A 14,477-nucleotide genomic window follows, 5' to 3' on the forward strand; every position below is an offset into this window, starting at 1 on the left:
TTAAATATCACGCGTCGAGAGTTTGATCCAAGCTCCGCCTTCACCACGTTGTTCTTCTGCTGTTTTGTCAAACATGAATTTACACTCTTCCGCATCCTCCGCCTTCCCACACCACACCCTGCCAAGTCCGAACTGCCACCATTTTGTACTTTTCTTACAAAATTTGTACGAACATGTTGCAAATTTATGGGCAAACAGCCTACAGGAACCTACTCGCCAAGCCGCACACAGACCTGTGGCGCGTAGCGAGGAAGTTGGTTGTAGTGATTGCCAGTCAAGTAACGTGTCCATGTTACGGGGCATACGTATTGGGAATATAATTCAAAAGGCGTACAATCATGTCTCTCCTCCAGTGAGCGCCCTATATATCAATAGTAACTCCAGCCCCAAATTAATAGGATCGCCCTCCGGCATTAACAGCAAACAAAAAAAGTTATTTTCAATAATCGTGGCCAGCACTTTATTTTTTAATAAAAACTGCTACGGATTAACGCAGAAGGGCGTCCATGTGAAAATACTACTGTTCAGCTTTCTCCAGCGTGATTGGTGTGACTGTCGGGGCGGATCAAATGAGATGTAAATGAGCAGCACGATGCGTGCCGTGCTGGTTGTTTGGAAACACTGGTGAATTTCCAGCGAACATTTTGTTTCAATCGGATACATTGCAGCCTTCGGATTGTTACTTTACGTTCGATATTGGAACGCGGCGCTTCCTCAATGAGTTCGAGCCCGATCCTATGAAGAGCCGCCAGGAATTCAAAAGTGTTTCACAAAAAATATTTTAAAGCATCTCCCGTTTCGTTGTAAGATCTAGGACGTAGTTTGCGTCGGACTGCCAGTGGGCAGTATTACCGCTTGTTGTGATTACTGGATTTTGGGGCTGTATACTGCGCCATCTTGAGACTTTCCCCCTACCCCCACCCCCTCTTCCTCCCTCCCTCTCTCTCTCTCTCATCTGGAAGATTCCGGGGGTTTAAAGGATATTTCGTTCGCTCTTCGATCTGGTCTACTGGGCCTGTAGAAGGCGACCAAATTAAAACGTAAAGCTCCCCCCCCCTTTCTTGGTAGCCCGCTCTCCAACCGCAAAAAGAAGAGATAAATCGCCCAGTTTTTTAAAAGTGATTGATAGGATCGAGCATGAGTATCGAAACACTGCTGGAAGCCGCAATGTTTTTGGAATGGCAGGCGCAACAACAGAAAACACGTGGTAAGAGAGCGCATGGATGTAACATTTCTCTCTCTCTGCTCTGACCAATGCGGATGCTTGTCTGTTTCTTCTTGTGCTGGCTCGGATTCCAGAAAATCCGTGTAGCCTTTCATTTACTACATGATCCTCTTTAGAGTGTTGCAGTTTAGATGTTACATTTTTATTGTTACATATGATGATGGTACTAGACATTGCAATAATGTTTATGGCAGGAAAGAAGAAAGTGATTATCTTGAGTGTTTTTAAAAAAAAAATCATGTTACATGAAATGTTGCTTTTTCAGTAAAATAAAATAATTGTGATAAATTCCCAGTCGGCATTATTCTAGGAATCAGATGCAACTGACAAGGATATTTTTCTGTGGAAAACCACACATTTGCAATAAAGTTGACACGTGGAAATGTTCAAATGTGAGATAACGCCGTCAGATTACTGTGCACCAAAAGCAGCCGATTGCACTGTGTGTGTGTTTAAGGAATTCTTTTTCAGGGGCAGGGCGGAGGCAGACGTGCAAAAATACTGTAGTCTGTTTGCATAATGACGTGTCGTGGCATTGGTGGGGGGGGGGGGGGGGTGTCATATGATTCTCAGTGGTTCCGCTTTTTTGTTGCAATGTTCATCAGTCACGATTTTAGTAAATCCGATAGTCTCTGATTGTTGAATGCACCAAACTACGGGAGTCACGGAGGTGGGAGAGACAGGATGTCGCAGAGCCGGGGCTGTTGGCATCTCCCGAGCTATTGTTAATAATAGTATCAGTGTATTTTATTCAGGGTGACGTGTTTGGACTCCTCCTCACTACCACGTGCGTCAGGGCAAGCCTGCTTCTTGTAAATTTCAGACCCAGTTATTACCTGTTTAGATCCTGTCCAATAGTGTTTCGTGTTACAAATATCGTGGTGCGATTTGTTGCCATGGTTTAATTATCGATAGATTGAGCTTCAAGCAGCACCCCCCTCCTCCCGCCCCCTATTTTACAGCATTCAGATCCTCTTGTGATTTCCCTTTAAATTCCAGCCTGTTGTCCCAAACACATTTCCTGCTGGACCGTGGGCACTGATGATTCTGAATGTGTTATTCAGTCCCGCATAACCTGGTTGTGTAACTGCCCACTTCACCCTAAAAGAAATATTTTCGGTTAAATCAAATCACACAAGAGTAAAACGCCGCACTTATGTTGCTCGACTGTCGGAGTTTTTAAACAAATACTGAAAAATCATTGATACTTTTCCTGAGGGGAAATAGGTGAAAACGTTATTTTTTTAAGGGGAGGGATAAACGACCTCCATATTTTTGATTAACAATCGTGGGCTAAGATTTTATCTCTACCCCAGGTGTGGTAAAACCATGAACCTAGTTTTCCTAAACCTTATGTTTTTGCCACATTCCTCGGGCACAGAGGATTCTTGAGACACCAAATTCACATCCTTCAGTCTCTCCCTCGTCCGTGTCTGTCGTTGTTTGGTGTATTCAACAATCAGAGACGATCGGATTTACTAAAATCGTGACTGACGAGTTTGGGCTGCCTCACCGCGCTGTTTATTCTAAGTGGTCTTTTTTTGTCACTGGTTTATATTATTGATTCTTTAAAAAAAAGTGGGTGCTGGCGACGTAATTGGAAGAAATGGCCAGGAGGGGTTATTGAGCTCATTGTGAAAGAGTTGAATGAATCTCAGTAGATACAGTCATTAACCAAAGGCACATTTAGACCACAGGAGAACAGCCTGTGCCACCAGACCTGCACCTCTTCCTCTGTCAGCTGCACTCATGGGTGTAAACAAGTCAGGGTCAGAGAACAGACAAATCTATAGGCCATCAAAACCTGGGCCAATTGATGCCTTTTGGAGGCTAAGGCTGCTGGTGAGATCAATGTGAGGAGCCAGAACTTTTGGTTTCTATCCAGTTAGAAACACAATAGCATAAGAAGTTGGAGTAGGCCGTACAGCCCCTCGATCCTGTTCTGCCATTCAATAAGATCAAGGGGGATCTTCGGCCTCAACTCCACTTGCCCTTCCTATCCCCCACCCTTGATTCCTTTTGTGTCCAAAAGCCTATCGATCTCAGCCTTGAATATGCTGAATGACTGAGCATCCACAGTCCTCTGGGGTAGAGAATTCCTAAGATTCACAACCCTCCGAGGGAAGAAATTTCTCCTCATCACAGTTCTAAATGGTCAACTCCTCATTGTGAGACTATGCCCCCTAGTTCTAGAATCTCCAGCCAGAGGAAACAGCAGCATCTCCACATTTCCCTGTTGAGTCCCCTCAGAAACTTGGGTTTCAATGAGATCATCTGTCATTCTTCTAAACACCAGAGAGTTTGGCCCATTCTACTCAATCTCACTTCACAGGAAAACCCTCTCATCCCAGGAATCAATCTAGTGAACCTTAATTGTACCCTTCTAAGGCAAGTATATCCTTCCTTAGGTATGGAGACCAAAGCTGTACACAGTACTCCAGGTGTAGTCTCACCAAAGGCCTGTACAGTTGCAACAAGAATTTCTTGCTCTTATAATCCAGCCCCTTTGCAATAAGGGCCAACATAACATTTGCCTTCCGAATTGCTTGCCGTACCCGCAATGTTAACTGTCTGTGGTTCATGTACAAGGACACCCCAATCCCACTGAACACCAACATTTAATAGTTTCTCACCATTTAAAAATATTCTGTTTATCGGTTCTTCTTACCAAAATAAATAACCTTGCAGGATCTTCATAGAAATCTCTCCTAAAAACACATTTTTCGAGCAAGCATAAAATCACTTTTAAGTTGAATATGTGCACTTCCTCAATTCTTTTCCAGTACGATGACCTCTGTACATTGTCTATAATTTTGCCTGCTGATTGTCAGAGGAATGTCACTGGTCAACGCCAGTTTGCTGCAACGGGAGTTTTAATCCGGGAGCAGATCCTTAGACCCACCTTTCTGTGGGTTGATCCGCTGTAAGGTGGTTCATTTATATTTGAGAGTAAACAGAGGAAGAACTGCATGTCCTGTTTAACTGTACTGGTGCAGAGACAACTTGTGCTAATTTCATCTTTTCAGGCTTTGTTCCATCAGCGTGTCCTCCACCAATAATATCAATGACACTTGCAGATTAAGAATAAATATTCAACCAATAAAGGTCTTTTTTTTACAACTTGATGGGTAACTATGCCTTACAGTGAGGTACTGAGCATAGCAGACTAGGGAGTCATCAGATTTTATCCCAGCAATATATAATCTCAGCTGAGTGGCTACAACCGGCATTCGTCTTTCAGGGTTAGGGAGGGGAGAAGAATCAAGCTGGGCTTGCGCTCCTGATTGTCCTGTCACCTCTGCTGGAAACTGTGGATGTTCGTTGGGATAGGATGGGGCTTAGGTCTGATTTCCTTACAACCTTGATGAAACAGCAGAATTTGCGGTCTAGGCTTGTGAATGATAGCCACTTGGGCACAATAGTCAAGGGTTTCTCTGGCATTTCACTGAATCTTAAGTCAGTCAGACTCATTACTGCGGGGACTTAGGGAAGAAAATTATTGGGAGGGGAGGAACAGAAATTTCTTTTTTAAATGCTCATCAAGCGTTTCTGTTATCCAATGTCTGTGGCTGTGCTACACTAGATATGAACATTGCTTGAAGTTGCAATGGTGAGTCATCCTCATGCATGGGGTAGTATCAGCAAATTAAAGAACATTCTCTGGCACTGGATGTAGGTACCACAGCATGGATATAAAGCACAGAATCCTTGAAAATACTACACTTGCCTCCTGTTGAGTGGGCGATGTCTTTGCCAGAAACAAAGTTACTCATTCACTTGCATAAAATGTTGCCAGACAAACTTATTAATTAGTTCTGTAAGAGTTCCAACTTACAGTAATACCAACATATTCTGGGGAGATCTGCTGTGCTCTTAGTGACTGAGATACAGTGCACAGTCCAACCCTTGTGCAGCAATTGCTTGGGTCCATAAAACTCATACGGAATTTTTTTTAAAAATGCTGGAAATACTGAGGAGGTCAGGCAGAATCTGTGGAGAGAGAAACAGTTAACGTTTCAGGTCGATGATCTTCCATCAGAACAGCACCTGGCTTAAATTCTGATCAGATTGACCAAGATCACGGTCTTAAAATGTGCTTGCATTGGGGAAAAAGGCAGCATTTCTGGTGTATGAGGTGCGGGTGGTCAGCATGCTGCCTTTACAAAGTAGTAAAACACAGGTTTGTGTCCATAATTCTCAATGTTTAGTGTGTTGTCTGATGGACGGATGACATAGTGTGAAACAGGAAAATAGGGAATGGGAAATTACCTTGCCTTTTTCCTGTCACTCCACTCCCAAAGGCATTACTGCCCACATCTTTGTGTCTGGTTACAAAGCAAAATTTGCAGGGCCTGTAGGTAAATCCCTTACCTGAATGTGCTTTGTGCTGGGGAATTGTTTGTGACATGAATGAAGATTGGAGAAAATATCTTCTGTGATAAAAAACTTACAAGATTGCAGTTTAAGGAAAGCACATTGCTTCAGCTATGCTGACGGTAGATAGTGAAAAGAAATAGTACAGGCTTGAGCCATTGATATTTCTATGTCAAAATGATGTGATTCTTAATGTTAGACAAAGGAATTGTACTCTGCGTATAGTATACATGACGTGATTTTAAAATGTCCTGCGCTGCATGATGTTCTGTAATTCAGAACCTCAGTCCATAGTCTGCTCTCCATTCTAAAATGCTGTACAGTGCAGCAGTCTGTGAATCTTTTACTTTTGATTGCAGGGCCATTGTTGACAACACCCATGAAGTATTGCCTGGAAATGGTAGTGTGGCTGGTTGTAATGTTGTTAGTGTTTGTGGTTATACATTCCAGTGTCTTGCGACAAAAAAATTATACAGGAAGATTCCCTAAAGGGAGAAAGGAAAAATACTGGAAGAAAAATTCTGAGACAAAGCTGTCAGAGACCCCTTTGTTTGCTTGTTTCTTTTTGAAGGTGTAAAAATCTCTCTCTTCCCCTTTCTGTTTTTCTCCTTGTTCAGGATACACATTGCTTGGAGTAAGAACACGGCTGGTTAGCTATCTGCTTCCCATCACTTTGGGTTGTGTGCAACAGTGATTTGAGAGTGACTGAATGCCTCTGTCTTTTCCACCTCCATCCTGTGAGAGCAGGAGCTGCCTGACCTCCACATAGCAACACAGCTGAGAATGGGAGCTCGGCTGATTGAATCTTTTTCCCTGGTTTACTCTATACTGCCATACTTCTGGTGGCAGGGGAAAAATTAAGGTTTTAGCAACAGCACAATGTGTACCACTTTGCGATCTCCTTTTGAATGGTTATATGATTCAGCAACAATTTGCAATTGTATTCTTTCTTTCTTTTTTCTTTTGGGCCTCCTTATCTCGAGAGACAATGGATACGCGCCTGGAGGTGGTCAGTGGTTTGTGAAGCAGCGCCTGGAATGGCTATAAAGGCCAATTCTGGAGTGACAGGCTCTTCCACAGGTGCTGCAGAGAAATTTGTTTGTTGGGGCTGTTGCACAGTTGGCTCTCCCCTTGCGCCTCTGTCTTTTTTCCTGCCAACTACTAAGTCTCTTCGACTCGCCACAATTTAGCCCTGTCTTTATGGCTGCCCGCCAGCTCTGGCGAATGCTGGCAACTGACTCCCACGACTTGTGATCAATGTCACACGATTTCATGTCGCGTTTGCAGACGTCTTTATAACGGAGACATGGACGGCCGGTGGGTCTGATACCAGTGGCGAGCTCGCTGTACAATGTGTCTTTGGGGATCCTGCCATCTTCCATGCGGCTCACATGGCCAAGCCATCTCAAGCGCCGCTGACTCAGTAGTGTGTATAAGCTGGGGGTGTTGGCCGCTTCAAGGACTTCTGTGTTGGAGATATAGTCCTGCCACCTGATGCCAAGTATTCTCCGAAGGCAGCGAAGATGGAATGAATTGAGACGTCGCTCTTGGCTGGCATACGTTGTCCAGGCCTCGCTGCCGTAGAGCAAGGTACTGAGGACACAGGCCTGATACACTCGGACTTTTGTGTTCCGTGTCAGCACCTTTTATAGAGCATATGCTTCACAGAAGCATGAGGAGAATGGGTGCCGAACCCAAGGTGATATTAGGAGGTAAAATGAAAAACTTGGTCAAAGAGTTTGGTTTTAAGAAAGAAGAGAGGGATGTGGTGAGATGGATGGGTTTAGGGAGGAAATTCCAAGGCGTAGGACCAAGTGGCTGATGGTACAGCCACTAATGGTAGGCTGAAGGGGCAGGGACTTCACGAGATGCTGGAATCAGAGGAACAGAAAGTTCATTGAGGGGGAGGTTATAGGGCTGGAGGAAATTACAGAGATACTGGTGTTGCAGCTATGCAGAGACTTAAAGAGGAATAGAGGGAATCAAAATTCATATTTTCTAAAAACAACTGGAAAAAAAAACATTTTCCAAAATTTTTGATTTCAAAGTAGAGTTAGAAATGTTTGCAAGAAAGATTTGTTCTTAAAGGGAGTTTAACTAAGAGCATGTTAACTGGTGGAAAGTAGCTACTATCTCATTCCTCATGGTCATTTCATGGTTTCTTGTCTTTATAACTGTTGAACAAAGTTTAATGGCAGTACAGCTTCGTGTCGTCTGGGCGGTGGACCCTGTGCTTACAACTGGATTAAGGTTCCTTGTAGAATGCAGTTGTTATCTATCATTACTTGCGATATAATTGGTCTGTTTACAGACTAATGGGAAACATATTTCTTGCATCTTGGGCTGTGAGTAACCTTTACAAAGCATTGCTCAACGAAGATAAGTCCATTTAAAAAGATGATAATGCTTCACTTTATAGCACAGTTGGAATAGTTTTATGGCCATGGTTTTCTTCTGCAAAAGAACCAAAGACCTGCAATTTTCTGCTATCATCACACTTAGCATTGAAATCAGATGCTTCATGAGTTAGACCGCGTGGCCCAGTTGGGAAAACTGCAATGTATATCGTGGAACTCAGCCATATGGACCAAGAATGTTCCAGGTTTGAATCTTGCTCTTTGCTGTATTCGTTGATCTCAACTTGAGTGCCAGTTTGTTGCTGTAAAATTAGCACTGCAGCAGGGAGGGCAAAAATGAGTCAGGGGTCTTGCTTTTGATTACTATCTAGTGATAGAAAGTGTGTGTGTGTGTGTGTCTGTTCACCTGTAATGCACTCCCCAGTTGACTGTCTTGCTCACTATCTGTAATGATCACTTGGCTGAGGCATTGTCGTGTGCCTCACACGCAGTCAAACATATTTCACCACAGGTCAGTGCTTTCTGGAGGAAAGAATTTTAAAAACTGATGACTGACTGAATGAATGCATCATCTGGTGTTATACTGAGCCACACAGGCAAAGAGGATCCCAGTTTATTTTTAATCTAACCGGTGTTGGGTTAGTTGGGTCTCAGTCGGGTGTAATAGGGACACTATAATTAGTCTTGTCTTCACTGGGATAAGAAGGGAATCCTTAGTCATGGTTCCTGATCCTTTTTGCTCTCCACTTAGCCCTGCTTGGAAAACCTGTGTTTCTGTGTGTGAACAGGACTTGGTTCATCCGTGATGTGGACTTTGGTCGACTAACCTGCTTATACAATTGTAAAAAATGGCTATTGGGGTGGGTATTGGAGGGCTGCTGGCACTTTGTGGAATGGTCTCACAACACTAGTCAACGCCTTTCAAACATAATATTTTGCCTCATATACTCTCACTGTAGGGTTAGTGTTAATACAGGTACCACATACTTTTATTTGTACTGTAATAAATACATACAATTTAAAATGCTGGCAATTGTCTTGGCACCATAGTAACCCATAATCATGTGATAGCTAAAGTAAACCATTGCATCTCTGATAATTAAAGTAAACTATTGCATCTCTAGCCATGTGTGTGGTTATAATTGGGTAATATAACAATTGACACTAATTCAGCTGAGAGCTGGGGGTGAGGGGTAGGCACAGTGTGTTGAAGCACTGTACTTTTCTACTCTTGTTCTAAATTCAACCCAGACTGTTAGAGTAAAAAGAAAAATGTTGTAAATCTGAAACAAAAATGGAAAATATTGAAAATGCCAATGTGCATTTTCAGAGAGAAAGACTGTAAAACATTATTCTGCCTTTTCTCATTACAGCTGCTGACTGAACAACTGTGTGTTTCTAGCATTTTTTTTTTGCTTCTGTGGCTCGTGGTAGGGTAGGGAGCTTTAAGAGTTTAGGTGGTCTCAACTGGTAGCTGTGGATACACAAGAGAAAATTATGCCCTGTTTGGCAAATTCTTGCCTCACTCCCTGAGAAATGCTGAAAATGTGGACGAATGGCTGGAGTGAGAATTGGAAAGCTTCAATCCAGTGAAGGGGTAGGTCTTCTGGGACTGGATTTGAGGCCCATGGTTGGTGCAGTGTAGCGGGAATTTTACTCAGCATTTACCCTGTGAACAGGAAGGGGCTGGTGCCAATACTGTAAAACAGAAGTGTGAAAGGGATTCCTCTTCTCAGTAGAGGCACCACTCACCCTGATGGGCCCAAAAATATAAATAGACTAATCCTATCTCTGACACTTGGATGGATACTGGAGAACGGATACTGTGATGTTCTTGTTTCACTTTACTGAATAGACATCAAATGTCAAAAATGTGATTGAAGCGTGAAACTTATGTAAGTCGGTGGAGTGATTTTCTGATTATTTCCCTTTTCAGCTATATATTCAGTTTATGTGATGAATGTTCTGTGAAATGTTGGCAGTTCTGCAACATGAAAAATCAGAACCATTCCAGTTAGCTTTGTGTGAATGTTCTCTTCAGATGTAGAATGGGACTGATGGCATTGAGCGTAGTGCTGGGTCTGTCTGAAATACACGTTTATATTATGTAAGTCTTGCATCTAGTGCACAACCACCACATTTCAGAGACATTTGAAAGTGCCAAATGTATATATAAAGGAGAAAGGCATTCATTTCATGCTGGCTTCTTCTGACCAGGATCTGGGAATTTACGAACACCTGCCAAAGTACAAACTTTCCTCACTGACAGCAGCTAACCTCTAAATAATCTCAGCCTGTGCTACTTCCAGTAATTAAACCTTTGTGGCATTAAGCAGACAATCCAAATTTAAACACAACTTTACCATCACGACCTAATGATATGTCTGTCTATATCGACACCACAATTCCCAGCCAGAATGAAGATGATTGGGTAATTTCTCGTGTCGATCTCTTCTGGAGTCTGCATTGCTGTAAATGACTGGGATTTGATTCTACGCAAATAATTTGTATTATGTAACTATTGTCCACTCACTGCATTGTGCTGGAGAAATAATCCTACTTTTATTGGGAGACATTGCTGCAATTTCAGTCATGAGTTCTGTTTGCTGTAGTTCGTAGAGACTCTTTTTAAATAGACCCTGTAGACTGTTTGCTGTAGTGCGCTGTTTAAACAGACTGTTTTATGAGTAAATAGACTTTACTATAAAATAGACTGTGAGCCCTGCCATAAGACCCACCCACCTCCAACTCATTGGCTGACAGAATGATGTCAGTAGACACACTGCAGTAATATGTTGTGCATTCTATGGCTTAATGCTACTGTCATTTATAAAGCATTGTACCTTCTGATTTGCTATGAGCAGTACCACAGGAGATCAGTCAGTATTATTGAATTTGTTTGCAGCTTGTCTTTATTCAGTAGCTGGCATCAAATGAGTTTTGGGGCTATGTTAATGCTATCATTATATAAAGTCCTATAGTTCAACTTTGCAGTTCCTCTTCTCCCAGTGCTGCCATCTCCATGCAGCCTCTTTTAGTTGGGAAGGCAGTAATTGGACTGGTACAAAATTATTGCACATCCTGGCTACCACCCATGGTGGTACAATGCAGGTAGTTTGAATTTGGCAGATTTATGTTGGGATTTTCTTTCTTGTGCTGTATTTACACTGGCTGAAATGTCCAAATACAAATATAACAGAGTCGTAATGACACAGAAGGAGGCCATTCGGCCCATTGAGTCCATGACGGCTCTCTGTAGAGCTTATTGGTCTAAAGGTGCAGTTCCTACAGAGTGCAATGAGCTGCCATTATTCTTCCTATCTAACCTTCAAAAAAAGGATGGTCCCATCACCTTGAAGTGCCCCCACCTGTTAGCATTGACCAAGAACTGAAGAAACTCTGCCTCTGGGGGCGGTCTGGCACTGCCTTTTTGTTAAGACATTTGAGAGACTACTGTGAATGGTTAAGTTCCATAGTACAGGGACCTCCAAAAGTGGAGGAGCAGGAGAGTTCATGAAGAAAATTTTAGTCATAATACTGTGATGCCAACCCTGGATTTTAAGAAAAATGGGAAGACCGAGAGTAGTAAGCTAAAGTAAGAGTGAAAAGCAAATATCCCTGAATTACAACCGTGACTATATTTAAAGTACTTTAATGGGCTTTAAAGTGCTTTGGGGTGTCCTGAGGTTATGAAAGGTGCTCTGTAAATGCAAGTTCTTCCCTTTATTGTCGAAAGTGTGAGCTCACAGTTTGCTACTGTTGGTGGAAATTTGGGGACAAAATGAAACTTTAGTGCACTGTGTAGACTGAATAGTAAAGGAGAATGTTCTTGCAGTCAGGTAAGTGTCAGAATAACAGCACAGCAGTTATGTGAGAGACACACAAACCATACAACTGCCAGATCTGAACTACATTGCCTTTTCATTTCAGTCACTTTCCTTGTTTGTTAAGGAATAAAAGACATATGTCAACCCATGGGTTTTGATAACGTGCCTTGGACTGAGAAGCCTGATTTCAAAGGAAAGGTCTCATTTTTTAATTATTTTGGAAAAAAAAGATGTAAAAGAGCTATTTTGTTTGCAACAAATACCTAAACTGTGGCTTCCGTGTTCGTTCAGTTTTGTTTTAAATTGAGAAACTCAGTGAAGAGCCAACACTCATAGTGCAGGATGCCATCAAAGTTACAAAGATGTGTTAAATCAGCAAGAAGTGATTATGTGATACTGAACGTGGGTTTTAAGAACCTGCAAGTTGTAGGACAGAAATTGCACTTGCATTGCACATCACGCCCTCCAGACATGGTAAAGGGTTTCATAATTCTATGAATTACTTTTGAAGTTTGATTCCTTTGTTATGTAGGCAAACATGGCAACCATTTTTTTTCATTCTGGGGAAGTGGCGGTAGCTGGCTATGCCAGCATTTATTGCCCATCCCTAATTGTCCTTGAGAAGATGGTGGTGGGCTGCCTTCTTGAACCGCTGCAGTCCATGAGGTTTAGGAACATCAGCAGTGCTGTTAGGAAGGGAGTGCCAGGATTTTGACCCAGCGACAATGAAGGAACGGCGATATAGTTCCCCTGATTCCCATTGACTCCAGTTTTGCTCGGGCTCCTTGATGCCATACTCGGTCAAATGCTGCCTTGATGTCAAGGGCAGTCACTCTCACCTCACCTCTGGAGTTCAGCTCTTTTGTCCATGTTTGGACGAAGGCTGTGATGAGGTCAGAAGCTGAGTGGCCCTGGCGGAACCCAAACTGAGCATCAGTGAGCAGGTTATGCTGAACAAGTGCCGCTTGATAGCACTGTCGACAACCCCTTCCATCACTTTACTGATGATCGGGAGTAGACTGATAGGGTGGTAATTGGCTGGGTTGGATTTGTCCTGCTTTTTGTGCACAGGACATACCTGGGCAATTTTCCACATTGCCGGGTAGATGCCAGTGTTGTAGCTGTACTGGAACGGCGTGGCTAGGGGTGTGGCTAGTTCTGGAGTACAGGTCTTCAGTACTATTGCCGGAAATCTTGTCAGGGCCCATGGCCTTTGCAGTATCCAGCCATTTCTTGATATCACATGGAGTGAATCGGATTGGTTGAAGACTGGCATCTGTGATGCTGGGGACCTCAGGAGGCGGCCAAGAATTTGCACATAGCAGGTCCCATAAACTGCTGAGGACCCAAATGACAAATTAATCTCTTTTTTTCTGGTGGTGTGATTGAGGGAGGAATGTTAGTCAGAGGAGATTTGATAGAGGTGTTCAAAATTGTGAGGGGTCTAGACAGAGTAGATAGTAATGGTTCCCGTTGGTGGAAGGGTCGAGAAGCAGAGGACACCAATATACGGCAAAAGAACCAACAGTGCCGTGAGGAAAAACTTTTTCATGCAGCGTGGTTAGAATGCGCTGCCTGAGAGTGTGGTGGAAGTAAATTCAATCGTGGCTTTTAAAAGGGAATTGGATAAGAACCTGAAGAAAAATTTGCGGGCTGTGGGGAAAGGGGAATGGGACTAGCTGAATTGCCGTTGTAGAGATCTGGCACAGACACAACAGGCTAAATTGCCTCCTTCTGTGCTGTAACCATTCTATGATTCTAGGACACTGGGAGAACTCTGCTCCTCTTCAACTAGTACCATTGGATTTCTGTCGTCCAGGTGGGGCCTTGGTTTAACACTGCATCTAATGATGACACCTCAGATGATGCAGAACTTCTTCAGTATTGCAGTGAAATGTCAGCCTGGATTATGTGCTTAAGTCCAGGAGTGAGAATTGAACACATGACTATCTGATGTTGAGATTCAATTGCTACCACTGAACCAGAGATGATGGGGTGGGGTGGGGGGAGGGGGGGTTGGTGGAGGATGTGCGGTTGGAATAGGAAATAAGATGCCATTCCACCATTTTGAGATCCAGGGAAAGAACGGGTAGGAGACAATTCAATGAGTCTTGATTTTAAGGTGTTTGAATGCCTTGTGAACTCAACTCTTATTATCAAATTTTCAATCTGCTTTTGAAAGCTGATAGCTGACGGACATCTTCAGTTACAAACTGAGCTCAAATGAAGACATGTTGATGTCAGAGTATTTGTCTAATACCCAGGCCAATCCACTTAACAGCATACCTGATTAGAGAAAAAGTGATTTGTATATGAATTTTCCCAATTAATTTGAATAGGACTAAATTGATATTAAGACCTAGCAGTCCCAAGTAAGTTTTTTTTTTTTCTTTTTTTTCTCGGCTGTGTTTCCAATGTCAGCTTAAGTATATGGTGGTAGACTTATCTGAATAATAAACCAGTTGCTTTCTCGTAGATTTTATTGTATATATGCATTGGGAGGTTACTGTGTTACAATGTTAAATGTTTCTCTACACATGATGTAGGACCGATGTATCCCTTTGTATTGCTTGCTGATGTACATTGGCCTGGCCCTTTCCTATCTCTGTAATCTGCTCCAGGCCTACAACCCTCCGAGATACGTGCGTTCCTCCAATTCTGAACTCTTTGGCATCCCCAATTTTCATCACTTCA

At 42.8% G+C, this 14,477-nt stretch overlaps 1 protein-coding gene across 1 annotated transcript in view; it reads left to right on the forward strand.

The window, feature by feature from the left end:
- Positions 1 to 219: 219 nt before the first annotated feature.
- Positions 220 to 14,477, forward strand: part of mnta (MAX network transcriptional repressor a) — a 113,098-nt gene continuing 98,840 nt past the window's right edge. The window contains exon 1 of the mRNA XM_068010538.1: positions 220 to 1,207. Within this exon, the coding sequence (XP_067866639.1) occupies positions 1,138 to 1,207 (70 nt within the window). The 5' untranslated portion in view covers positions 220 to 1,137. The remainder of the gene's footprint in view (positions 1,208 to 14,477) is intronic.

The sequence above is a fragment of the Heterodontus francisci genome, chromosome 30, assembly GCF_036365525.1.
Source record: "Heterodontus francisci isolate sHetFra1 chromosome 30, sHetFra1.hap1, whole genome shotgun sequence".
Lineage (NCBI taxonomy): Eukaryota > Metazoa > Chordata > Chondrichthyes > Heterodontiformes > Heterodontidae > Heterodontus > Heterodontus francisci.